This window comes from Oncorhynchus mykiss, chromosome 17 (assembly GCF_013265735.2).
Source record: "Oncorhynchus mykiss isolate Arlee chromosome 17, USDA_OmykA_1.1, whole genome shotgun sequence".
Lineage (NCBI taxonomy): Eukaryota > Metazoa > Chordata > Actinopteri > Salmoniformes > Salmonidae > Oncorhynchus > Oncorhynchus mykiss.
The window spans coordinates 48306749-48334113 of record NC_048581.1 but is presented as its reverse complement, the minus strand read 5'-3'; the positions used below and the strand labels follow the sequence as shown (position 1 = coordinate 48334113).

The following is a 27365-nucleotide window of genomic DNA, read 5'->3' as shown; positions in this document are numbered from 1 at the left end:
CGCAATGAAAGCACTTGTGCTGATTATAGACACTTAATAGTGTGTTTTTAAGTTTCAAAAGATTGCTACCCCCCCGCCCTTTGCCTCACAATGGTTTGATCCACTGCCAGTTCCTTATCTGGCAGGTAACAGAGGGTTCATATCTACTGTCTGAAAGACACTCAATGCACATAAGTGACGTGAGGTTAATCCAGTCAATCGCGCCATAGCAATGTTTTTTGTTTTATGTTGGCAGGGTTTACACACACACTATCTGAATTTGCAGAGCTAGCGTGCAAACATTAACTATTAAACTAGCTAGTACCTATTCCATTCATGTGGCGTCGTCAAAGATGGAATCATTGCTGTCGTCAGTTTATTCCAGGATCAGCATGCAGCTGTAGTGCTTCAAAGTCACTGTGATAAGGTTAGTGATAAACTGAACAGAACTACACTCTCTTCTACCATTGTCTTAAATATATTTAATGGTCTCGTTGCAAAAACGAAATTGTCGCTTTGGGACTTTGAAGCACGTGTGCAGATCTTGGAGTAAACAATAGCAAAGATTATAGCAAACACCACAGAAACAGAATTGGTGCTCGCTAGCTTTGCAAATTCAGCTATTGTTGGAAGCCAGCCAATATGAAACAAACTATATTAAAATTACAAAAGGTTGCAGCATATGTTGTGTAAACGGTGAACTCATACAGCTGTCAATTCTTGTCACTGCAATCCGTTTCACATTTGCTAGCTATCTTTTAGATCGAAGCCCATATAGAATGATAGAAGATAAGATGATAGAAGCCCATCTCCTACTGTAAATAACCTACACACTGTATGTGTGTGTGTGTGTGTGTGTGTTTGTGCAGCTTGCCAGGTAAAAATATTTCAGAAAAAAGTAAAAAGACAGACATCAGAGTATTTTTCAGTACACCAAAAAGCAAAGCAAAGAACCCTAGTAGCCTAAGACTAGTTGATAAAATGTCCATTAGAAAGAAGTGAAATGCCAATGGAAACGTTTCACAATGATGTCATTAGGCAGATCAGGCAACAGAGGGCACACAGACAGCAGAGCTGGGGACAGACTGGCAGAGACAGGGAGTCTCAGGTAAGTTTGTTGAGTCTGTTTGGCAACATTATGAAAGGTTCTCAATTTTTTTGACTTGTAAAATAGGGACATAATTGGAAAATGCCATGGATACCCCCACTCTCAACTTAAACTGGTGACTGAACTAAGATTTGTTTAAGGCAATGGTATTGCTGTTGTGATTAATTGTGTCGTTTTGGGTACTGGTAGTTAGGAGTACGGCAAACACCTTATTTATTTTCTAGGAGACAAACTGTGAGGCAGTGAGGGTGGTGAAAGGGAAAGAGCCAAGGAGAGAGACTTCAGAGGACAGTGTCACAGCCACGGCAGGACCAGGTGTCAACCTTGTTGCCAGCAGCACCAGTATAGGGGACAGTGTCACAGCCACGGCAGGACCAGGTGTCAACCTTGTTGTCAGCAGCACCAGTATAGGGGACAGTGTCACAGCCACGGCAGGACCAGGTGTCAACCTTGTTGCCAGCAGCACCAGTATAGGGGACAGTGGCACAGCCACGGCAGGACCAGGTGTCAACCTTGTTGCCAGCTGCACCAGTATAGGGGACAGTGTCACAGCCACGGCAGGACCAGGTGTCAACCATGTTGCCAGCAGCACCAGTATAGGGGACAGTGGCACAGCATTGTCCAGTTACCTCAGTGATGGCACGAAACCATATCAGCCACACCCACAATTTATAGAACCGCAAACTCTTGCCAACAGAGTGTTGACGTTTCAAGAGAGATGGTTTCGCGATTTCCTCTGGCTACATTATAATCCATCAATAAAATGAGTGTTTTTTTCACTGTAGCCAAGGGTTTTGAAGCCAGCCATCCATCTTTTGGCCAACGAGCGGATGCTGCCTTCATTAGTGCAGGATTTAGGAACTGGAGAAAAGCCATTGTAAAATTCACAGCACATCAAAACTGCCAAACCCACCGCCACTGTGTAACTGTAACAGCACACCAGCTAAATCCAATCAGTGTCCAGTTATCCAGCGTGTGGGGTAAACAGCAGAAATTACAAAAGTTACCTTGCACTGTATGAGAAAGCAACAACATTGATTGAATTCATTGAGACACTCAATACGATTTGCTGGCAAAGCAGTGGATCAATATAGGACATCATTTTTTTATGTGTTGGATGGTGTGGAGGTTCAGTTTGGCGACTGTTTTGACCAGGACAGTCTAAACATTCTGTAAAATTTGGAAAGAGTGCTTCTCACGGGGGAGTTGGATGAGTCTCTAGATCAGTACCCTGAGCTGAACATAGATTATCTTTCAGTGCAGTTGCCTCTTTCGCAACAAATACCCGTGTAGCAGCAGTTGAGAGGCAGTAGAGGTCCTCAGGAGGCTTCCAGTGGAGGTGCGGGGGTTGGTTGACCAAGTTAAGGTGCTGATCAGAATTGTCTGTAATGTACATAAAGACAGGCTGGACAGTCTTGAGGGAGAATATCTGCCAGCAATTTGTTGGATCCATTGAAACCCTCAAACATAGGTTCGGTTCTTTTGTTCAGTAGTGTGTATAGCAGTGGTTCTCAACCTTTTTTAGTACTGGAACCCCTGCATATTTTGAGGAAAGGCAGGCAAGGTTTTGAGTGGTCCTCAGGGACCTCCACCCCCTCTATATTATATGTAAAGTTAGTGGAATCCTTGTGCTGCTGAATACGTTCATTACCCTTTTTTATTTCATGGACCCCTTTCCAATACACCAGGGACCCCTAGGGGTCCACCTACCCTGTTTGAGAACCCCTGGTGTAAAGTATAATATTTGTTATTTTGTTTAGTCGATTTTAGTACATGACATTACACTTACTAATTATTTATTTAATTTAAAATTGCATACTTTGTGTGACATACTTGTCCATAGCTGTTGTTTGAAGAGTTGAGACACTGACTGAACAATAACTAAGTATTTCTGAAGGATATTTGGGTTGATTTGTTTGGGTTTTTCATTGAAGTAGTTATTTTGCTTTTAGAAATGTACTTATTCTGAGCGTTTTGTTCTTGTAAAAATTTTGTAATAGACTCAAACCAGTGGCACATATTTAATGACTATAGAAATGAATCAGAAAAAGTTCAATAAAAAGGTCAGTTCAGTGCGTAGACTAACTTTGTGATGGTTCTCAATGGAGATTATTTGAGATGAGATCGCACATGTTCATTGTATTTATGAAACCTGCACCCATACAGTGTACAGTACCACCTACTGGCCTTGCTTGGTATTGCTGGTTGTAAGTACAAATACCTGCATACATACTGGACTGATAAGGAACACTGCCATAACTATTATTAGTAGTAGTATTATAATGATTTAAAAATTGTAACAAGTTGGGACAACCCTTCATTTAACTACTGTACCTATCAATTATCCAGTAGTAATAGTAGTAATTATGGTTCCTCAATATACATTTAACATATTACTACGTAGGCTATGTGTTACAGCACTACTTTTGGTGTCCCCCTCAGGAATTACTCTTGAGAAAATTTAATGTAATTGTCCACTCCAAAGTTGATATCAGATTTTCGCCCCTGGCTATAATCACTGCCGAAGGTGCTTCAACAAAGTACTGAGTTAAGTGTCTGACTACTTCTGTAAATGTGATATTTCAGGTTTTATTTTTCATAATTTTGCAAAAATGTCCTTATCTGGCAGAGCCAATGGCATAGTCCCAAAAGTGCAAACTCTAGCCACGGTTGGAACTTTTTTTTAGACTAGCTTAAATGTCTTAATAATTAATTTATTTTCTTTTGACCATTTTAATATATATATAATACGCTGAGTCTAAAAATCATTTGGAACACCTTGCGAATATTGAGTTGTACCCCCTTTATCCCTCAGAACAGCCTCAATTCGTCAGGGCATGGACTCTACAAGGTGTCGAAAGCATTCCACAGGGATGCTGGCCCATGTTGACTCCAATGCTTCTCACAGTTGGCTGGATGTCCTTTGGTTGGTGGAACATTCTTGATACACACAGGAATCTGAGTGTGAAAAACCCAGCAGCTTTGCAGTTCTTGCCACACTCAAACCGTTGCGGCTTGCACTTGCTACCATACCCTGTTCAAAGGCACTTAAATATTTTGTCTTTCCCATTCACCCTCTGAATGTCCCACATACACAATCCATGTCTCAAGAATGCTTAAAAACCCTTCTTTAATCTGTCTCCTCCCCTTCATCTACACTGATTGAACTGGATTTAACAAGTGACAATATGGGATCCTAGCTTTCACCCGGTCAGTTTGTGTTCCTAATGTACACTCAGTGTATGTATAGTGTGCAACGTATGTACAAACTTGTTACTACTGCAACTGTGTACTACTGTAGGTAAAAACACAAAGCAGGTACAGTGCTTAAAGGTATTGAGGCTGTAACATGTTTGTGCTTTCTCTTCCTCAGCCAAATGACAGAAGACCAACGGAGACATCAAAGCTGCCAATCTACTATAATTGACCAGTTTTTCAATTATATGAATGAAGGAAAATTATCATTTCAATAAAGCTTTGCTTGTCTTGTGAAATAGCTGTGTATCCAGACATGTGTCCCACTTCCATACCACATCCTCTAGATGACAGCGTCTATGTAATGTGAAGAAACAACCACTCATTGCTGGTAGTAAGTTTATTGACAAAATTCCCACTTCACACACAGCTATGCATTAACATACACACACACCTCATAGTTAGGGCCCTGTCTTTTGGTTAATCACATCACATGACCTGAATTTTAACCATTTATATTTTATTTAACTAGACAAGTCAGTTAAGAACAAATACTTATTTGCAATGATGGCCTACCAAAAGGCCTCCTGCAGGGGCTAGGATTATTTTTTTAAATATAATATAGGACAACACACATCCTGACGAGAGACAACACTACATAGAGACCTAAGACGACAACAACATAGCACGGCAGCAACACATGACAACTGTCCCCTTATTTTTTATTTTTTTATCTCAGATGGTCCAGCACCATCCTCTGACAATTGCTTTCATTTTTTGGTCTACTTCTCATTTATGGAAAAGGTTTAAAATAAAAGGTTACAGTTCCAGGTCATATGAGATGATTAATCAAAACGCAGGTCCCTACTCACAGGGAAGGAAAATACAGTCAGCTGAATATATCACATGACCTACGGCAAACATTATTGGTGTGTCTGAGCTGTTAGGGGACTCTACAATACTGAAGACGCACAAATAAACACAAAACTATATGTATCCTTCATAGATTATAAAACCTTACACTGTATTTTACTTGTCTGCTATTGAATAAAACACTTGAAGATAAACTCTCACTCTCTCAGAACTTGGATGTCAATCTCTCGCAGAACTCAAAGACCTTTACTGCGAGGGTGGGGTCTCGGGCCAGGGGAGCAGGGAGACCCAGGGAACAGTCGCTGTCAAAGTACTTCCCTGTTATTCCCTCCATCTCCATGGCAACCGCACAGTAGATGGTGCTCACTGCCCCTTCCTCAGAAGACTGTGTGGACAGAGATGGGAGAAGGTGATGTAATAGGGCTGGGATTCAATCTGTTTGCGCTGTCAGTTATGCACATTTTAAAGTCAATGTTCCTCCATTCACATTAATTGCTGCAGATGCCAGCGCAGTTGGAAATATCAATCACTTTAACACGGATCAAGCGGTGATCAGATTGAATCCTGGCCTAAGAAGACACATACACACTAACCACCTCTGCATAAAAGAGACAGCCACTGCTAGTAAATACCCTAACTGCCAGTCAATAGCGCAGTGCTTTGTTTTGGTGATATGCCAGGAAATAAGTCTTCCTTAATTTGTAACTTTGACAAGGAAACTGAATTTTGACAGATTCCCCTTGTTGATTTCAGGGAAATCTGTGAAAAAGAGTTGTGAAACTACTAGAAATTCAATTTTTCAGACACACACACTCTACTCCTTTTCACACTGGTTTGTTCTGTCTTTAGATTTAAGATCTCTATTCAATCTGTATCGCTGAATTTAGTATTCCAACTTGATTTCCATTACATTTCAATGTTCCCTCATTAGCGGAGACTGTATTCAAGATAAACGCTGCATATGTCGGCGCAATCGGAAATTACCTTCACATTTCTATTGTGCAATCTGTAACGATTCAGCAATACAGATTGAATAGAGCCCTAAGAATTATTTCTGGACAAACTCAACAGTTCTTACAAGGTGGGATGGCACACACACACATACAGCCAAAACAGTCCGAATTCCACTGTCACGGTTCATGTGAACCCAGAGACAGAAATAAATGCTGTATTCATTACCAACATGTGGTAGCGTTTACAGTTGTTCTTCTGGTTTATTGAGTGGATTTGTTTTTTTCCATCTCATTCTGTAGTGTGCCGCTGTTTTGTTGGGTCCCCCACCAGACCAGGGCAGAAAACAATTGTATTTTGTAGTTTATTTTAAAATACAAACTTTTGAAATACTCAAGGTAGTGGAATATAGCTTATATAGAGTTTCAACTAAAAGGCAACTATTTTCTTTAATATTCAAATACAGGTCTCAGAAAAATAAAATAATATTTGAAAGTATTTAAAATACTTCTCAGAAAACCAAATTATATTAAGGTATTTATTTATTTTCTTTGTAGAAAAAAAAACATTAAAAAAAAAAAAATTCACACCAGATATAAACATCAACTTACAGACGCACACAAACACGACTACATTTCATCTGCCCAGACCCGCATGCTCACACCCCTATCCCTAGTGGGCCACATGGCCTTAAATTGTATCAATTTGTCTTTCCTCAGTCACCCATGCTATTTCAATATTTCAATAATAAATAATTAGATTTTCCTATTGCGTTAATGATTTTCTACATTTTCTATTACGATTGATTTCCATGTTTTTAGTATAATTTATTTCTAGATGAGAAGAGAATCAGTCCATCCACCAGTCCATCGGTCCATATCTCACTACACCCCCATATGACATGTCTTGAAATATGCAGACAGATGGATTAAAAGTAAGTTCACATTGTAATACTTCTGACAGCCAACTTTCTAGCTCCGCCCATAACTTTTAGGAAAACCCAGAAAGTATGGATTATTGAGTCATTGTTAGTTTTACATTTAAGACATGACTCTGCTGTTGTGCTGTAGAATTAGTTCATTTTGTCTCTTGTAGAATACATATACATTCGTTTATACTGGGTTAAGCGTACATTTTCATTAACTGTCATTTCATTAATTATGCTCCAACATTCCCTCTATCCTGTGCCAACATCAATTATTTTTAAGTCTAGGTTCCAATAGTTTAAAAGAGATTGTCAGCTGAATATGCTCTTTGCAAGGTTTTGTATGGCTTACCTATAACATGAACATCCTTTTCTGACTCAAATAAGATTCCCTCAAGGTTGCTCTGATGTCCAAATGATTTCAAATCAGAATTTTGTGATATGTAACTTAAGTTGCATGCATTTTAAAATATCTACATACATTTTAATTATATAATGGAAATACATTTACTTCCGGTTACCAAGTCATTTACAGTTTCTATGCTGTTATCAGTGAATTCTGAAAAGCTAAAGGATTGTGTTTTTAGGGAGTGACATTGCTTCTTTTTCTCTTCCATATTGTTATTGTGTTCTTAACTATGAAGTTGTGAATGTTCTTAGCTTTATCCTTTGAAAATAGACACGTAAAAGATTCTGGGGATGAGCATGTGCATATGTACCCCTTGTTCCTCTTTAGCGCACTTAACTACAGTATCTGTCGCAAGTAAAAGCCTTGGGTAGCGAGTTGATACAATTCCAAGTCTGGAAATTTAAAACCACCAGATTTAGGAAGATGTCAAACTTTCCTTTCAATTCTATGAATTTTATTTGCCCATATAAAGTCTGATATGATAGAGTATACTTTTTTTAAAGAATGTCTTCGGTGGGGTAATTTGTATTACCGAAAATAAATACAAACACTTTGGGAGCCATGCCATTCTGAAGAGGGTTATTCTACCTGTAAGATTTATGGGAAGATTGTTCAATTTAATTAGATCTGCTTTCATATGTTAAGTAATGGAATTAAGTTATCTTTATATATTTGTTGTCACTTATTAAAGTATCCTTATTTGTTGTAGTCCACTTAAAGGACTGCTTGAGTTATTATTTTTCATATTGTAATTATAATTTTTTCCCCCTTAAATTGGATTTTAGAGGGTTCTGAAAATATTTTTAGCAAAGGGGGCATTGAGTTTTCAGTATTGGTCAGGTATATCAGATCATCTACAAATAAATGTAGTTTATATTCATATTTACCAATACCTGTTACTTATGGGTCCTGTCTAATTCCTTCTACAAGCTGTTCAATTGCCGGTGCAAACAGGAGGGTGGAGAGGGGACATCCCTGTCTTGTGCCGCTTTCTAAAGCAATTTCATCAGATAATGTATTATTTGTGCATATTTTTTATTTAGGACATTTATATATTATTTGAATTAAATGTATTATTTCATCTGTAAAGTTGAAAGCTTATGAAGTTTTGAATTTAAAAAAGGCCTTTTAAGATGGTCTAAAGCCTTTTCAGGATCAACATCCATTATTAATAAAGCTATATATATATTTTTGGACGTATTGTATTAAACTGAAACATATTCTTGTATTTCTCAGCTCGCTGGTCACCATAGCAGCACCCACCTGTAGCACACGCTCCAGCAGGTATATCTCTCTGGTCACCCCCAAAACCAATTCTTCCTTTGGCCGCCTCTCCTTCCAGTTCTCTGCTGCCAATGACTGGAACGAACTACAAAAATCTCTGAAACTGGAAACACTTATCTCCCTCACTAGCTTTAAGCACCAGCTGTCAGAGCAGCTCACAGATTACTGCACCTGTACATAGCCCATCTATAATTTAGCCCAAACAACTACCTCTCCCCCTACTGTATTTATTTATTTTTCTCCTTTGCACCCCATTATTTCTATCTCTACTTTGCACATTCTTCCACTGCAAATCTACCATTCCAGTGTTTTACTTGCTATATTGTATTTACTTCACCACCATAGCCTTTTTTTTTGCCTTTACCTCCCTTATCTCACCTCATTTGCTCACATTGTATATAGACTTATTTGTCTACTGTATTATTGACTGTATGTTTGTTTTACTCCATGTGTAACTCTGTGTTGTTGTATGTGTCGAACTGCTTTGCTTTATCTTAGCCAGGTCGCAATTGTAAATGAGAACTTGTTCTCAACTTGCCTACCTGGTTAAATAAAGGCGAAATAAAATATGTTTTTTGTCATTGTTTATTTTTAATAAACCCTCTGATTGATATTTATCAAGTCTGGTAAGACTTTTGCCATTCTATTGCTTATTAGCTTTGTTTTTATTTAATTGTCCCAGTTTATTAAACTTGTGTCTATAATCATTAGGGGACTCTCCAGATGTTCCTGGTTTTAATATAACTGAAATAACTGTTTGAGACATAGAACTATAAGTACTGAATTGAGTGACATGTGTTGTCATTTGTGTAAAAAGGGGTGCTACTTTGTCTCAAAATGTTGTATAGAATTCTATGGGAAAGCGAACCAGTCCTGGTGCTTTTCTCCGGGTAAAAGTTTTAACAGTATGTAATATTTATTTTTGGGCGATCTCTGTTTTCTGTAAATTGCTTCACGGTTCTTGAGTCTAAGAAGGCTATAAGGTCCGTCCAACTGCTGTTTCATTCGGATTTAAATATATTTTAATAGAAGCTTATAAAATGGTCATTAATCACGTTGTTATTTCTAATAACAGCATTTGTATCTTTCTTTTAAAATTATAACTGGTTTAGCATGTATTCCTTTTTTGTGAGAGCTGCAAGATATTTACCAGGTTTATTTGCTATTAAGTAATATGCTTTATTGGAGTTTGACCTGTAATTGTTGTCTCTCTTCAAATGTAAAAAAGACTATTCTTGCTTAAATTCAGAAATGTGATTTTCTTCTTTACCTTGTAAAGATTTTTTATGGTCTTTTTCTAAGATAGAAATAAAAAAAATGATGAAAAAGAAATCACTTAATCAGATTTAGATTTAGCCAAATATTAGATTATCATTGAGATTATCATTCCCATAATGTATGCCTTAAAGGGATCCCAGATTATATCGGGGGTCGGGTTTTCTCTATGTCTACATTAATTAGCTAATTAGCATTGGCTCACAAAACTACCTCTAGCTTCCTTCATACTGGACACAGAGACATACAATTTGTATCCACGAGTTAATCGGACTCTGGGGAAGTATATAAAGGAGTATGCCTTTAAGTGTTGAAAGAAGACTAAATATCCCAAAACTGCCTTTTTGAATCAACTACAGCCAAAGTAAGTGGTAAATCTGAGTAAACTATCCCTCTATAGACGGTGTAATGTGTGTTTGAAACAAGAACACTGAGCCTCAGATGGTCAAAGAGGTTCAAAGTTGTATATGCAAAGCATCCAATGTTTGCAAATGGCTTTGAATTACTCTTCAGTAGTTTCAGGTAACATAAAATGAATTGCAGCTTTCAACCTTTTCAGTGGCATGTTGAAAGAGTCATACAGTAGTTAAGCGCCACAACCTCTTTATACTTATCTGTACAAAATATCATTGGTTAAACTGGCTCAGCTGGAAATGATCTTTAAAAAGCACACTGTCGGTTGTCTGGTGCAGTAAGTCTCTTTAGTTCAATTGTGAATGAAGTGAGACCTAACACATCCTGTTCCAATACATGTTACAACCAGGACCATAACAATAACAAATCTTTATATCTCACACATTTTCTTCCCAACTACAGACCGTCTCAGAAACACACTTTTTCCGGAATTTAGCCAAAGGAGCGATGTCGACAAGCACATTAATGTGATATCCACAAAAAGCAGGGAGATTGCCTTTTAAAGGTGTGTTGTCATTTGTGCACCGCTGAAATGCATCTTTGAATGAATCCCAGCCTTTCGCTCTTTTAGTTCAGACAAAAATAAAATATTGATTACAACTTCATTTCACAGTACACTATTTACTTGTCATTTGGAAACTACTGCATAAAATGATAATTATTACATAATAACATATAAGTGCCAGAAATGGTTTCTCACTTAATAATACCAGCTGAAACAGGATGGTAAAATAAAGTGGTAAACAATGTACTGTATGAATGATTTTCACCAGGGTGTTATGATTCAAAATGTTCACCTTGAAGAAGAAGATTCCGATCATGTTGAAGAGGAACCTAACCATGAAGTTATAGTGTCTCATAATTTCTGTCATCACCAACCCGGGGTGGACGGAGTTAGCTGTCACCCCTGTGAGACACACACACGCACACACGCACACACACACGCACGTTCACACAGAAGAGATTATAAACCACACAAAAGCCCAGAAATCCATGTCCCTCCTTTACCAGGAATCTGATTTCATGGGAAGTCTGACACACATGGGGAAACTCCATCTCCAGCAGCTCCAAAGAAGACATTTGGTGCATTTCATTACATCACCATATTCCCCCTTTCAAGACCACTCAGAAAGGATGCTCATTGAAAAATGTTCCTCATCTACTAATACAGTTGTTTTAGCAGCTGTAAAATAAGTATGGCTACTATGTGCTCTAAACAAGAATTTGATAATCGAATAGCTAAACCAGATGCCATCAACACTCCTACTCTGAGATGCTTTACTAATACTGTCCCAGGCCTTCATACCCACCTGTTCCCTGTAGCCTTCGCGCCAGCTCGTTAGTGCAGATGACGTTGTGCAGCTTGGTGTGGTTGTACACACTGTCCATAGTGTAGCCCAGGTTCTTGCCTTTGAAGTGCGAGAAGTCGACCATACCCTTCCAGTGGTTCATGGATGACACGTTGACGATGCGTGCCGGTGCGGATTGCTTCAGCAGGTCTGGACGGAGGGGAGAGGGGGAGGAAAAGGAGAGTAAGAGGAGGGAGAAAGGGGAACGGGGGGGATGGAGGGAGGAGAGGTGATAGAAGAGTAGTAAAGTGTAGAACGTAACGTGAGATAACTGGGACAATGTTACACACAGTAACCTACTGGTTGAGTAGATATAAAACAGGTAAACTTCATATTTGTTATAACACTCACAAAATACAGCACTAGAATACACTCTTGGAAAAAAGGTGCTATCTACTGTAGAACCGGAAATGGTTATTCGGCTGTCCCCATAGTAGAACCCTTTGAATAAACTTTTTTGGTTCCAGGTGAAACCCTTTTGGTTCCAAGTAGAAGCATTTTGGGTTCCATGAAGAACCCTTTCCACAGAGGGTTCTACAGTGCAGTGAAAAAGTATGTTTCCTCTTTCTGATTTTCTCAATTTTTGAATATTTTTGATACTGATTCAGATCTTCAACCAAAACCTATTAAGATAAAGGGAACCTAAGTTTACAAATAACAAAAATGATAACAATTTTTATTGATTTAATGAACAAAGTTCTGCCACACCCAATTCCCCTGTGTAAAAAAGCCCCTTTACGCTCAATAACTGGTTGTGCCACCTTTAGCTGCAATGACTCCAACCAAATGCTTCCTGTAGTTGTTAATCAGTTTCTCAGATCGCTGTGGAGGACTTTAGCATGCAGAACTGCTTTAACTCAACAACGTTTGTGGGTTTTCAAGCATGAACTGCTCGTTTCAAGTCCTACCACAACAACAATTAAGTCTGGACTTTGACTATGCCAACTTCATATTTGTTGTTTTTTAACCATGTTATTTTTTTAAATTTCACCTTTATTTAACCAGGTAGGCAAGTTGAGAACAAGTTCTCATTTACAACTGCGACCTGGCCAAGATAAAGCATAGCAATTCAACACATACAACAACACAGAGTTACACATGGAATAAACAAAACATACAGTCAATAATACAGTAGGAAAAAAAAGTATATATACAGTGATTGCAAATGAGGTAAGATAAGGGAGTTAAGGCAATAAATAGGCCATGGTGGCGAAGTAATTACAATATAGCAATTAAAAACACTGGAATGGTAGATGTGCAGAAGATGAATGTGCAAGTAGAGATACTGGGGTGAAAAGGAGCAAGATAAATAAATACAGTATGGGGATGAGGTAGATAGATGGACTGTTTACAGATGGGCTATGTACAGGTGCAGTGATCGGTAAGCTGCTCTGACAGCTGGTGCTTAAAGCTAGCGAGGGAGATGTGAGTCTCCAGCTTCAGTGATTTTTGCAGTTCGTTCCAGTCATTGGCAGCAGAGAACTGGAAGGATAGGCCACCAAAGGAGGAATTGGCTTTGGGGGTGACCAGTGAGATATACCTGCTGGAGCGCGTGCTACGTGTGGGTGCTGCTATGGTGACCAGTGAGCTGAGATAAGGCGGGGCTTTACCTAGCAAAGACTTGTAGACAACCTGTAGCCAGTGGGTTTGGTGACGAGTATGAAGCGAGGGCAAACCAACGAGAGCGTACAGGTCGCAGCGGTGGGTAGTGTATGGGGTTTTGGTGACAAAACGGATGGCACTGTGATACACTACTCAACAAATCGGATGCAGTCTGATGGAGGCTATTTTATAGATGACATCGCTGAAGTCAAGGATCGGTAGGATGGTCAGTTTTACGAGGGTATGTTTGGCAGCATGAGTGAAGGATGCTTTGTTGCGAAATAGGAAGCCGATTCTAGATTTAATATTGGATTGGAGATGCTTAATGTGAGTCTGGAAGGAGAGTTTACAGTTTAACCAGACACCTAGGTATTTGTTTTTGTCCACTTTACTATCATTAAATTGAAGACGTAGTTTTTATCAAAGATTCTCTGTAATTAGTATTACGCGATAAAACTGATTAATCATGTAACTGTAATTAAGTAGGAAGTCGGGGCACCAAGGAAAATATTCAGATTACAAAGTTATAATTTCCCAATATAACCTTTCAGACAAAGGGGAAGTGGGGGTCGACTAAGATGAGACACTACAAAGTTGATCATTATAACAATTGATCCTAACAATCCTTTGCACATGAACGCTCACTCATTCGGGAACAATTGCAATCAATATATATATTTACACTCAGTGTGTCGTCGGGATCTTTGTTGAAAAGTTAGTTTCGGATCTCTCTCTCTCTCTCATATACACACACACACACATATACATATATATATATATATATATACACGAATGATCCAATGTTGACCTAAATGACTAATGATGATAAATACAATCCACCTGTGTGTAATCAAGTCTCCGTATAAATGCACCTGCACTGTGATAGTCTCAGAGGTCCGTTAAAAGCGCAGAGAGCATCATGAAGAACAAGGAACACACCAGGCAGGTCCGAGATACTGTTGTGAAGAAGTTTAAAGCCGGATTTGGATACAAAAAGATTTCCCAAGCTTTAAACATCCCAAGGAGCACTGTGCAAGCGATAATATTGAAATGGAAGGAGTATCAAACCACTGCAAATCTACCAAGACCTGGCCGTCCCTCTAAACTTTCAGCTCATACAAGGAGAAGACTGATCAGAGATGCAGCCAAGATGCCCATGATCACTCTGGATGAACTGCAGAGATCTACAGCTGAGGTGGGAGACTCTGTCCATAGGACAACAATCAGTCGTATATTGCACAAATCTGGCCTTTATGGAAGAGTGGCAAGAACAAAGCCATTTCTTAAAGATATCCATAAAAAGTGTTGTTTAAAGTTTGCCACAAGCCACCTGGGAGACACACCAAACATGTGGAAGAAGGTGCTCTGGTCAGATGAAACCAAAATTGAACTTTTTGGCAACAATGCAAAACGTTATGTTTGGCGTAAAAGCAACACAGCTCATCATACTGAACACACCATCCCCACTGTCAAACATGGTGGTGGCAGCATCATGGTTTGGGCCTGCTTTTCTTCAGCAGGGACAGGGAAGATGGTTAAAATTGATGGGAAGATGGATGGAGCCAAATACAGGACCATTCTGGAAGAAAACCTGATGGAGTCTGCAAAAGACCTGAGACTGGGACGGAGATTTGTCTTCCAACAAGACAATGATCCAAAACATAAAGCAAAATCTACAGTGGAATGGTTCAAAAATAAACATATCCAGGTGTTAGAATGGCCAAGTCAAAGTCCAGACCTGAATCCAATCGAGAATCTGTGGAAAGAACTGAAAACTGCTGTTCACAAATGCTCTCCATCCAACCTCACTGAGCTCGAGCTGTTTTGCAAGGAGGAATGGGAAAAAATTTCAGTCTCTCGATGTGCAAAACTGATAGAGACATACCCCAAGCGACTTACAGCTGTAATCGCAGCAAAAGGTGGCACTACAAAGTATAAACTTAAGGGGGCTAAATAATTTTGCACGCCCAATTTTTCAGTTTTTGATTTGTTAAAAAAGTTTGAAATATCCAATAAATGTCGTTCCACTTCATGATTGTGTCCCACTTGTTGTTGATTCTTCACAAAAAAAATACAGTTTTATATCTTTATGTTTGAAGCCTGAAATGTGGCAAAAGGTCGCAAAGTTCAAGGGGGCCGAATACTTTCGCAAGGCACTGTATATGTGTATATATATATATATATATATATAATGGATATTTCGGCAGTTGTCGTTCTTCGTGTTCAATGATACCGAATTCCTAGCTGCAGACTAGTAATTCATATCAAAGACTTGTTCTTATTCTGTCGGTATCGATAGTCTAAGAGTTTAACCACGTGGTATGGTTAAAAGATTCAGCAATGGTCTACAACCTTTGTCCTCCCGTGATTGAGAGAAACATGGTCTACTTAGAATTTCTCAAAGTTGGGTTTTATTCGGAATTGCAGAAAAGGGGCTGTCCCAGGATGCCGGCTCATGGGCGGTCCTCTGATTTAGTTAAACTCAAAAGGGAATTGGAGTTTCCTTCATTAAACAGTCCAAAATCACATTACACAATTTTACAAACAGTATCATCCTCACTCATTCATCTTATACAACAATTAGATGTAAATCTCATATCTGAGGCTATTATGTAAACAGCATTATGGTAATGTGGCCGCACTGTCTCCCATGAGCTTCCCCAAGTTGTAACAAACGGACCAGTTCGTAGCTGGATTCTTCACCGATCTTTTATACCTTCTCTGGAACATAAACGTTGTTCGGACCTCAAGTTCTGTGAGGTGGAAGAAATTCCTTTGTTCTCTATGAAACTTCACTCTATCTCTATACTGTGTGGCCAAAAGGAGATCCTCACTCTCTGACCACAGCAGCCTAGTTGAAGGAGGCAAGGGGAGGCAGGGAGAGGAGGATGGGGCTTGCTGTACCCAAAGAGGGCAACGTCATGACACCACGTATTCTAAGTCAGAGCCGTCCAGAGTAGTGATGCTGGTAGTAGTGATGCAGGTGCGGGCAGGGATTGAATGAATGGAGAGTTGTATGGCATTGAAGCTCGTCTGGAGGTTAGTTAACACAGTGTCCAAAGAGGGGCAGGAATTATACAGAATGGTGTCGTCAGCGTAGAGGTGGATCAGAGAATCACCAGCAGCAAGAGCGACATCATTGATTTGACACACTGAACTCTATCAGAGAAGTAGTTGGTAAACCAGATGAGGCAATCATTTGAGAAACCAAGGCTATCGAGTCTGCCAATAAGAATGAGGTGATTGACAGAGTCCAAAGCCTTGGCCAGGTTGATGAATACGGCTGCACAGTATTGTCTTTTATCGATGGCGGTTGTGATGTCGTTTAGGACCTTGAGCGTGGCTGAGGTGCACCCATTACCAGCTCGGAAACCAGATTGCATAGCGGAGAAGGTACGGTGGGATTCGAAATGGTCAGTAATCTGTTTGTTTACTTGGCTTTCGAAGACCTTAGAAAGACAGGGTAGGATAGATATAGGTCTGTAGCAGTTTGGGTCTAGAGTGTCACCCCCTTTAAAGAGGGGGATGACCGCGGCAGCTTTCCAATCTTTGAGAATCTCAGACGATACGAAAGAGAGGTTGAACAGGCTAGTTATAGGGGTTGCAACAATTTTGGCAGATCATTTTAGAAAGAGAGGGTCCAGATTGCCTAGCCCGGCTGATTTGTAGGGGTCCAGATTTTGCAGCTCTTTCAGAACATCAGCTATCTGGATTTGGGTGAAGGAGAAATGGTGGGGGCTTTGGCGGGTTGCTGTGGAGGGTGCCTGGCAGTTGACCGGGGTAGGGGTAGCCAGGTGGAAAGCATGGCCAGCCGTAGAGAAATGCTTATTAGAATGCTCAATTAGTGGGTTTATCGGTGGTGACAGTGTTTCCTAGCCTCAGAGCAGTGGGCAGCTGCGAGGAGGTGCTCTTATTCTCCATGGACTTTACCATGTCCCAGAACAATGTTCATGTAGACTTGATTGTGTGTTTTGCATCACTGTCTTGCTGCATGACCCAGCTGCGCTTCAGCTTCAGCTCACAGACAGATGACCTGACATTCTCCTGTAGAATTATCTGATACAGAGCAGAATTCATGGTTCCTTCTATTAAGGCAAGTCGTCCGGGTCCTGAGGCAACAAAGCATCCTGAGTGGCATAGTGGTCTAAGACACTGCATTGCAGTGCAAGAGGTGTCACTACAGTCTCTGGTTCAAATCCAGGCTTTATCACATCCGACTGTGATTGGGAGTCACATAGGGCGGCGCACAATTGTACCAGCGTCGCCGGGGTAGGCCATCATTGTAAGCAAGAATTTGTGCTTAACTGACTTGCCTAGTTAAATAAAGGTTCAATAAAACATATATATATGAAAATCCCCAAACTGTCACACTACCACCACCATGCTTGACAGTAAGCAAAGATCAGACCTAATCCCAATTGAGATGTGTCAGGAAATAAAGCAATTCTGCATGCAAGAGTGGGAGAAAATTCCTCCACAGTGATGTGAGAGACTGATTAACAACTCCAAGAACCGTTTGGATGGAGTCAATGCAGCTAAAGGTGGCACCAGTTATTGAGTATAAGGGGGCAATTACTTTTTCGCATTGGGTGTTTGTTTGTTTATGAAATAAGTACGTAATTGCTGTGTTATTTGTTCACTCAGGTTCCCTTTATCTAATGTTAGATTATGGTTGAAGATCTGATAACATTCAGTATCAAAAATTTTCAAAAATTGATAAAACACAGAAAGGGGGCAAATACTTTTTCATGGCACTGTCACGCCCTGATCTGTTTCACCTGTCCTTGTACTTGTCTCCACCCCCCTCCAGATGTCGCTCATCTTCCCCACGTATCCCCTGGGTATTTATACCTGTGTTTTCTGTCTGTCTGTGCCAGTTCATCTTGTTTGCTCAAGTCAACCAGCGGTTTGTCTCAGCACCTGCTTTTCCTCTGTCTCGCTTTTTCCTCATCCTTCTGGTTTTTACCCTTGCCTGTCCTGACTTTGAGCCTGCCTGCTGTCCGGTGCCTTTGCCCCTAATCTAGAATTCCAACCTCTGCCTGACCTGACCCTGGGCCTGCCTGCCACCCTGTACCTTGGCCCCACTACTTTGGATTATCGACCCCTGCCTGCCCGTCGTTTGCCTGCCCCTGTTTTTTGCAATAAACATTGTTACTTCAGCAGTCTGCACTTCGGTCTTACCTGAAACCTGATAGGCACTGTACTTGGAACCCTAAAGGGATCTCCGATGGGGACAGCGGAAGAACCCTTTGAGAAACACTTTTGTCTAAGAGTGTATAGGAACATATTTTGTATAATAAGCCTATAGCCGTGGCCTGTGTAACACTGCAGTAGTTGCACACAGAGCTCCAGCCTTACAGCAGGGTGAGGTATTAGTGGGATAGGTTGTATCTTACCCAGAAGCAAGTTGGTGAGGAGGAAAGGGCCCACATGGTTGGTAGCGAAGGACACCTCTAGCCCATCTGAGGTGATATCTCTAGGCAAGCCTGTGTGCAGACACAATATAATCAAACCAAGGCACATCCATACATATTTGAAAATATGTATTTTAAATACAGAAAGCATTACTAAAATATGTGATAAGAAATGCTGTGAATGCATTTTACTTTGGGCACAAAAGGATGTGCATGTCGCAAACAGACATAGATAATGAATGGGAATTTGTAAGCCAAATTGTAATTGGGTGGAATGGCATGTTACCATCGTTATTATCAATCAAGCAAAGCTGTTCGTCTCATGGACATTCTTGTTGTGTACTGACTCCCGTGCTTTGGTAATCTTACCCAAGACCTAAAGACTTGCATTAACTCTCCTCATGCCCAGTCTTCAGTCTTATGGCGTGTAGACACTCTTGATTCAAACCTAGTTGATCACACTAGTGTGACGGCTGTTGATGTCCACCCATAGTTACCTGCATCTTAGCCTGGAATCCAGAGTGAATATCGCTCCTTTTCATGACGGTTCTGCTTCAGGTGAATATTGAAAATGTAGTGAGTGATATTCAGTGTGGATTTCAGGCTATAACTGACTCTGGAACCAATGTCCACCTGAAGCCCTGGCATTGTCGACCAGGATGTGGAGAGAGCTCCTTCACTGGAACAGTAATAAATTGTGAACGATATTCAGTGTGGATTCCAGCCTAAGTGTGTATTCCAGGCTAATCTGGATCCGATGCCCACCTGAAGCTCCGGCGTTGTTGACCAGTATGTGGAGCTCCTTCTCCTCTCGCAGGACGCCCTCTGCGAACGCCCTCACCGACGCCAGGGACGAGGTGTTCACCAGACGCAGGTGCACGTCCGCATTCCCACTCCGCTTACGGATCTCATGCAGGGCGACGCTACCGCGAGCCTCGCTCCGGCACGCCATGATAACACGAGCCCCGCGCAGGGCAAAGTCAAGGGCAATGAACTTCCCTATCCCTGAGAGTGTGATAGGTGAGGTGGTGGGGGTGGGGTGTAAAAGGAAAGGAGTTAGGGAGAAAATGAGATAGAGAAAGAAGAAGTAGAATGAGAGAGGGAAAGAGTGGGAGTGGTAGAAAAAGAGAACGAGAAACAGAAAGACGGGGGAAAGGGAATGAGAAAACGGGATTATGGGAGTAGAGGGAGGGAGGTTAACAGGGTTAACGTAAACTCCCCCCATTTTGTGCAAATGTGCGCAACCGTGACATTCAAACGAGGCTGCAAAGAAAACTAATGGGACTGTGTTGACTTCAAAATCTGGGGTGTGAACTGCGTTTCTATTCAAGTGTTGATCGACATGGTATTGTCTCTATAGTATTGGAGAAAAGTTGAAAAAACTGACCCTTTGTTACATCGTGACGTTCATGCCGTAATGTACCGCACGCATAAAGCAACTATTTATGTCTTTTGTCTTTAAAACAAGAAATGGACCGTGACGGGGGTAAGGGGGGATACCAAGTAATTCTTTGTGTCATCACTGCAAACGATCATGACTCTGAAAGCCGCTGTTAACTTCTGAAGATCACTTTAGCACTGCCCTAAACCTGATTCCAAATTCGACACAAACCTTCAAATAGGGATGTAATGACACATTATATAAACTTTAATAGTGTTTTATTTACATTTTGGAGGTGATAAGGTGATAAGTTGGGACAGATCGAGTGAAAAAAAGCAGTTTTACCACAGAACATCTCTCCTTCTCACTCCCACGCATTAGTTTCGCTTTCCCACCCGCCATTTTTTTAAATACACAACGGAGCTCACTGCCTTCTTGAATCATGCAGAAACGGGCAGCGTGGCGGTCTCGGCATGAAAGGGCATTGTGCTTTACAATGGTATTGACATTATAGTTGATCTGGAAGTATGACATTTTCTTGGCGCTAAAATAAGGTCAATTGTACGGACCAAGGCGATGAACAAAAGTGAGTGAGTTGACGTTAGTGATAAAGACACTCAGCAGGACAAAACAAAGTTCAAGAGCATTTGCTCAGACTGCAATCAAACAGGGAACTGCTTGTGTGTATGCCACAGGAGGCTGTTGAGGGTAGAACAGCTTATAATAATGTCCGAAACGAAGCTAATGGAATGGCATCAAACACATGGAAACCATGTGTTTGATTATTTGATACCATTCCACTGATTCCGCTTCAGTCATTAACACGAGCCCGTTTCCCCAATTAGGTGCCACCAACCTCCTGTGGTGTGCCCGCCTGCTTGTCTGACTGACATTTCTGTCTGTGTGCAAAAGCTGTAAAAGACAGGAGTTTTGTAACAGGTGTGACTGATTGACTTGTTAACTCTCCAAGCAATCTCATCGGTTAATTGTATGTTTGCTGAATTGTATTTAAGCAAAGATTGTCTATTATATTGACAAGATAGTCAAATTAATGGGAATACAAGTCCTCAAAGATAGAAGGGAGGCGAGATCAGGTGGGGCCATTCGAGCCAATGACAGGGCATATACGTGTGTGAACAGGCCAGAGATAGATAGAGGTCTCATCTTTGTATCTGTGTCATTATAGTGTCTGTGACTGCATGGGCAGCGCCATTTTAACGTAGTAGATTTTCCTCTTCTTTATTGTCTGATTGCTCCCAACTTGTAGGCTCCCCACCCAGTTGACTACTTTTCAAATGGTGGAAGCCCTCAATGGCAATATCCATGTTAAAATGGGCTATATCCATGAGTCATACATGTATCTTTATGGCAACAGGCACAACTCCGTTATTGTCCGATATATAAGTTGCCGTAATTCCAAGTGCGTCCACTTATATCAGTGCATTCTTAACAACCTAACCATTACGAAATGTCTGTTTGATCAAATAAGTCTCACGTAACAAATGAGCAATTACATTTTTTTGTTGACCAAATTCGACACTCACTGGCAGGGGCGCCTCCAGGGATTTTGGGCTCCATGAAAAGATATCACATTGGGCACCACCACAGGCCACACCAACCCTGAGCAATTGCTGTAACCAAACACCTCCAGAACCCAATCGACCCATTCAAAGCTTTAAATAACTCTACCTTTGCAGGCTTGCAACTCTCTTGTAGTCCAATATTTACTGTACAATATTTACTGACAGTGAGCTGTGAAAATATAACACTGTGCAGACATGCATGCAAGATTCTGCATACAGTGGAATTCACTATTTGATGCAAGACTGATAACCTCTATAAGAAATGTGCTAAAGGACATCTTTTACAGTCTAAATGTCATTTTAATGGTACAATTCTTGAATGGAAAATTCTCTTAACATTAATGAATAACTTAAAATAAATATAACTTAACATTAACCTCTTCAATTAAAATAAATTAACATTATCATCTATAGAATTATATAACAAACAAAATAATAAAATCAGCAGCCGATTTTTGAACTAAGTATACATAGCAACTAGAAAATAAAAGTGGAAATGGAGAACAACATGGAAATGAAAAGGCCTGATGGTGGCGCTAGAGGAAAGGTCAAGTGGTCACCAAATCAACAGGTATCTTCCACCTTGGATCTTGATTGTGCACAACAAATTGTATGGCAATCCAGCCATTACTTTGAGATAGATCTTGTTCTCCGTCTGTTCTCAGCCTGTGGGCATCATGTGTGTAGTGATCCAATATCTACAGCCATTTAACAGTTATCACTGGCCCTTGCTCAGCCGTACTCACCAAGAGCCCAGCGCCGAGCCTTCTTGCTAGCAAAGTCACTGATCAAATATTTGAAGTCCAGCTTTCTAGCTAACTGACTTTCAATGGACAGCATGGCAAGACTGCAAAGCCTGTCCTGGGACATAGTGGACCTCAAATAGTTTTTTTGAATCAGTTTAGCTTACTGAAAACTCTGCGGCCACCACAACAGTCACAGGCAGTGTGCAAAATATAAGTAAAGCAATGCACACTTCTCCAACAATGCTTTGCAGCTGCATCTTACAAATTGCATTCAGGAGACCAAGAGGGGACAGGTTAGGGGGGAAAGTGGCAGAATATACAGTGTTCAGGTGTCTTACTTCATTTTGAAACTCGGTTGTAAGATCTCTGGAATACTTCATGATCAGTGGTTGGCACACAGAAGGGACTTTATCCTCACTAATCTGCCCAACTTTCAGAACAGAAGAAAATTATTCTACAATTTTTGCAGTGGTGTGGAACCTAGTGTCCAAGTCACTTATGATGTTGTCCATAGCAGTAAAAAACACTGTGTTCTGAAACACATTTGCTGCACTGTCCTAAGCTGTCTGTCTCCTCTTGAGAGGTCTCATCATGGAATCTCTTCCTTTTACTCTGGCGGCTGTGTTCCTTTCTAAATTGAGGTGCAACAATCATTTGTGTAGCAATCAATGTTGCCTCAGACAAGAGAGACAATGTTGCCTCAGACAAGAGAGACTCCCTTCCATCTCTAAGACCCTGCATCTCTTCCTTTAAGGCTCTGATACTGGCTGTCTCTGTGTCAAGTGAGATTTTTCCTGACTGGAGAATCACATTCCTGTCCTTAATGCATTTCAGTACCTGCAATTATGCCAACTGACATGTCATTCCACACAATGCTGCTCACCTCCTTCTTCTGTTGGGAGTAGTTTTATTAGTACATTGTAAATAAGTTATTATATTAATGATGAAAGGTTAATAATTTAATATTGAAAAATGTTTACCTAGTGTTCTAATATATCTTTTAGGACCACTGTCAGTCACAGGCCCTTAGACTCGTTCTAACTCCCCCCACCCAAACAGCGCCTCACTTTGTGGGCTTATTTTTCATGGACAGATTTTGGCCAGAGCAAAACCTCTCGCTTGCCTCTTCCTCTCCGATTTAAGCCTTCTTCCTTTCTGTTTTAGATGCGACTGTCTACAGGAGGGCATGCAGTCCAGAGGTATGGTTGTTTCCACGATCATGGGGGAAGTGGAGTATTGGGAGTTTCCAAGCTGGACCTACCTCCTGGGCTGCACCATCTCCTGTGCCTTTTTGTTACTTTGATTGTTTGTCATTTGAAATTGCATGTTTTGTAAATATTCCTGGCCCAGTGAGAAAGGCCACTGCTGAAAAGGTGAACTTGTAAACCATGCCCTATTATTTATTAAATGCTGAAACTTGTCCTTCTGTTTGGTCTTCACTTCACTACGCTCACACACGCTCATCCTAGTTACAAATAACCTGTCACGTTTCCACCTCGTGACAGTTTCCTTCACATGAAACTTGGCACTTCTGAGTTCTGAGCTAACTGACATGCACAGCTATTGTTCCAAGTGTTTGTCTATAGCTCGGCTTCCATCCAATTGATGACAGATTTTAATGCAAATATTCAAAAATCTGCATTTATCTGTAATATGCGCATTTTACCACCAGAGATGTTTCCATCAAATTGACTTGTTGTGGACAAAAGGCTGTGCGTGATGACAAAGTGCACATTAAAAAATAACTTTTGTGGTTAAATTCCCATTTATCTAATAAAAAATACAAGTTAAATAGCTTTCATTTGATTTTCAACTCTGATATGAATAATGTAAGTTAAGCAGGTTCCCGGAATAAAATATACATAGAAATAAACACTCACAAATACAATTTAAATAAGGGGCAATGTTCAAATGAGGATGTGTTCGCATCATCACAAAAAGATCCCACCTTTTGAAATATTTTGTTTTGTCAACATTTTGAAAAGTTTACCTTTAAATGTGATGTTTCCATCAGGCCTATTGTGACATTTGTTTAGCAGTGTACTTTACTTGCATAAAGGTTGGATGGAAACCTGGTTTATAACCAAAGTAAAGTACATGTTGGATAAAAAAAAATGTAATGACAGGCCTGATGGAAACAGCAAATGTGTCGGGAAACTTGGTAATCGTTCCAAATGTCGGCAAAACAAAATATGCTAGACAAGGTGGGATCTTTTTGTGGCTATAGCTACACTTCCATCCAATTGGTGACAGATTTCCATGCTGAATATTCTAAAATCCGCATAAAAACAATATGCACATTTTCCCACTAGAGACTTGTTTCCATCAAATTGATTCGTTGCAGACGAAAGGCTGTGCGTGATGACGTAGTGAACATAAAAATACGAATTCCCATGAACCGAATAAAAAAGACAAGTTAAATCGGTTTCCATCGCATTTTCAACTCTACTGATGGTTTTCTCACAAAATAATGTGCCATTATAGCAAGGAGCTTGATGTTTTTTTCCAATAAATATCAAGGGTCTTTTTCTGGTGACATGCTAATCGATGTTTGGCTGCCATTTGACAAATAAAAAATAATCTCGCACTTTTGTCCATAATAATCTCATAAATGTAGGCTGTATGTGCGCATATCTGCGCCGTGCTGGCTAGAGCGCGCGTGTCAATACCAGAGAGGGCACATTAGCTAAAATGCAAAACTGTCAGTAGAGTTTAAAATGAATGGAAACGCTCTCTCACGGACAAAAACATGTGGACATACAGGAGAACTCTCACTTTCTTCAAAAGCGAGATTCCAAAAGCATGCCATTAACTAAAATCCGAAATCTATTTGAGACATTTTGAGTGCGGGCTGGAGGGTGAAAAGTGAGGGAAATGCGTAATGTCAAGAGGTATTTCCCCACTGGACAAACACTGGTTAAATCATAGTTGTTTCCACATCCTTTAGATGAAGTTCAACCAAAGTGAATATAGATGCTGAATTGACGTCTGTGCCCAGTGGGTTACCAATTATGATTTAAATAGTCTTTAGATTTTGTTGTATTACCATTTGGTTAAGAGTTTTTGTCTGTGCACTTGGTGGATAAATATAATTATTGAATCAAATTGATTGGATAAGCCTGTCCAAGCAAAACAAGTATATAGCCCATGCCAAGTGGCACCATACAAAACAGTTACCTGTGTTAGCTCCAGTAACTATGGCTGTCTTGCCCTTCAGTTGCACCAGACAGTTAAGAGTTTTTGTCTGTGCACTTGGTGGATAAATATAATTATTGAATCAAATTGATTGGATAAGCCTGTCCAAGCAAAACAAGTATATAGCCCATGCCAAGTGGCACCATACAAAACAGTTACCTGTGTTAGCTCCAGTAACTATGGCTGTCTTGCCCTTCAGTTGCACCAGACAGGCGCGCGGATCCCACGACCCTCTCCGCTGTGATCGCAAGATAAGTCCCAAAATCACCGTCGATACCGCCCACAACGGGTGAGAGAAAACATCAGTCCAAACCAAATACATTTTAAAATCCACCGAGCCCCAAATGCAGAACGAAAATGTATCTGGATACAACTTCGCAATTGTCAGTCAGGTTGAAGCAGATTTATTTTTATTGTCAGATTTACGACCCACCTCCTTTCTGAGGGCTATTTGCAAGTATCCACATAGAACGATTCAAGTCAACAACCCGAAGTTTTCCCCAAAGTCGATGTTGCCACTGAGTGTACGCAACACTGGGAAAACCTGCTCTTTAAATCAAATCATATCAAATCAAATGTTATTGGTCACATACACATGGTTAGCAGATGTTACTGCCAGTGTAGCGGAATGCTTGTGCTTCTAGTTCCGACAGTGCAGCAATATCTAACAAGTAATCTAACAATTCCACAACAACTACCTAATACACACAAATCTAGGTAAGGGATGGAATAAGAATATATACATATAAATATATGGATGAGCAATGACTGAGCGGCATAGGTAAGATGTAATATATGGTATAAAATACAGTATATACATATGGGATGAGTAATGCAAGATATGTAAACATTATTCAAGTGGCATTATTCAAGTGACTAGTGATCCATTTATTAAAGTGGCCAATGATTTCAAGTCTGTATGTAGGCAGCAGCCTCTCTGTATTAGTGATTGCTGTTTAACTTCTTTGGGATAGGGGGCGGTATTTTGACATCCGGATGAAAATTGTGCCCAAAGTAAACTGCCTGCTATTCAGGCCCAGAAGCTAGGATATGCATATAATTGGTAGATCTGGATAGAAAACACTCTAAAGTTTCGAAAACTGTTAAAATAATGTCTGAGTATAACAGAACTGAAATGGCAGGCAAAACCCAGAGGACAACCCCCCCCCCCCCCCCCCCACCCCACCCACCCACCCCGAGGACAACCCCCCCCTTTTATAATAGGGTGAAATCGCGCCCGATTGCAGTTCCTAGGGCTTCCACTAGATGTCAACAGTCTTTAGAAAGAGTTTCAGGCTGGTTTTTGAAAAAATTAGCTAGAAATTGTAGTTTTTCTAGGTGGCTCCCAACAGGATGCTCTCAATTATGCATCTGTAAAAGTTTGTGAGGGTTTTAGGTGACAAGACACATTTCTTAAGCCTCCTGAGGTTGAAGAGGCGCTATTGCGCCTTCTTCACCACACTGTCTGTGTGGGTGGACCATTTCAGTTTGTCCGTGATGTGTACGCCAAGGAACTTAAAACTTTCCACCTTCTCCACTGCTGTCCCATCAATGTGGATATTCCACGAACATCTCCTTTTCTTTGTTGACGTTGAGTGAGAGGTTGTTTTCCTGACATCACACTCCGAGTGCCCTCACCTTCTCCCTATAGGCTAGCTCGTCGTTTTTGGTGAGCAAGCCTA

At 40.5% G+C, this 27365-nt stretch overlaps 1 protein-coding gene and 1 long non-coding RNA gene across 3 annotated transcripts; one reads left to right on the top strand and one right to left on the bottom strand.

The window, feature by feature from the left end:
* Positions 1–158: 158 nt before the first annotated feature.
* LOC118940472 lies at positions 159–5233 on the top strand. The gene is made up of 2 exons (XR_005036994.1): positions 159–406; positions 4461–5233. It is a non-coding gene; the product is annotated as an uncharacterized LOC118940472 (long non-coding RNA).
* Positions 4668–26289, bottom strand: LOC110494009 (retinol dehydrogenase 12-like). Of its 2 annotated transcripts, XM_021568668.2 has the most exons (6): positions 25843–26289; positions 19544–19783; positions 18761–18850; positions 11724–11912; positions 11211–11320; positions 4668–5540 (listed from the first exon to the last, which is right to left on the bottom strand). In XM_021568668.2, the coding sequence occupies exons 1-6, from the start codon at positions 26003–26005 to the stop codon at positions 5361–5363; spliced, it is 972 nt and encodes a 323-aa protein (XP_021424343.1). In that variant the 5' UTR covers positions 26006–26289; the 3' UTR covers positions 4668–5360. The 2 variants fall into 2 exon arrangements, with proteins under 2 accessions (XP_021424343.1, XP_036805899.1); XM_036950004.1 differs by lacking the exon at positions 11724–11912 and having other exon boundaries at positions 5139–5540.
* Between the last annotated feature and the right edge of the window lie 1076 nt (positions 26290–27365).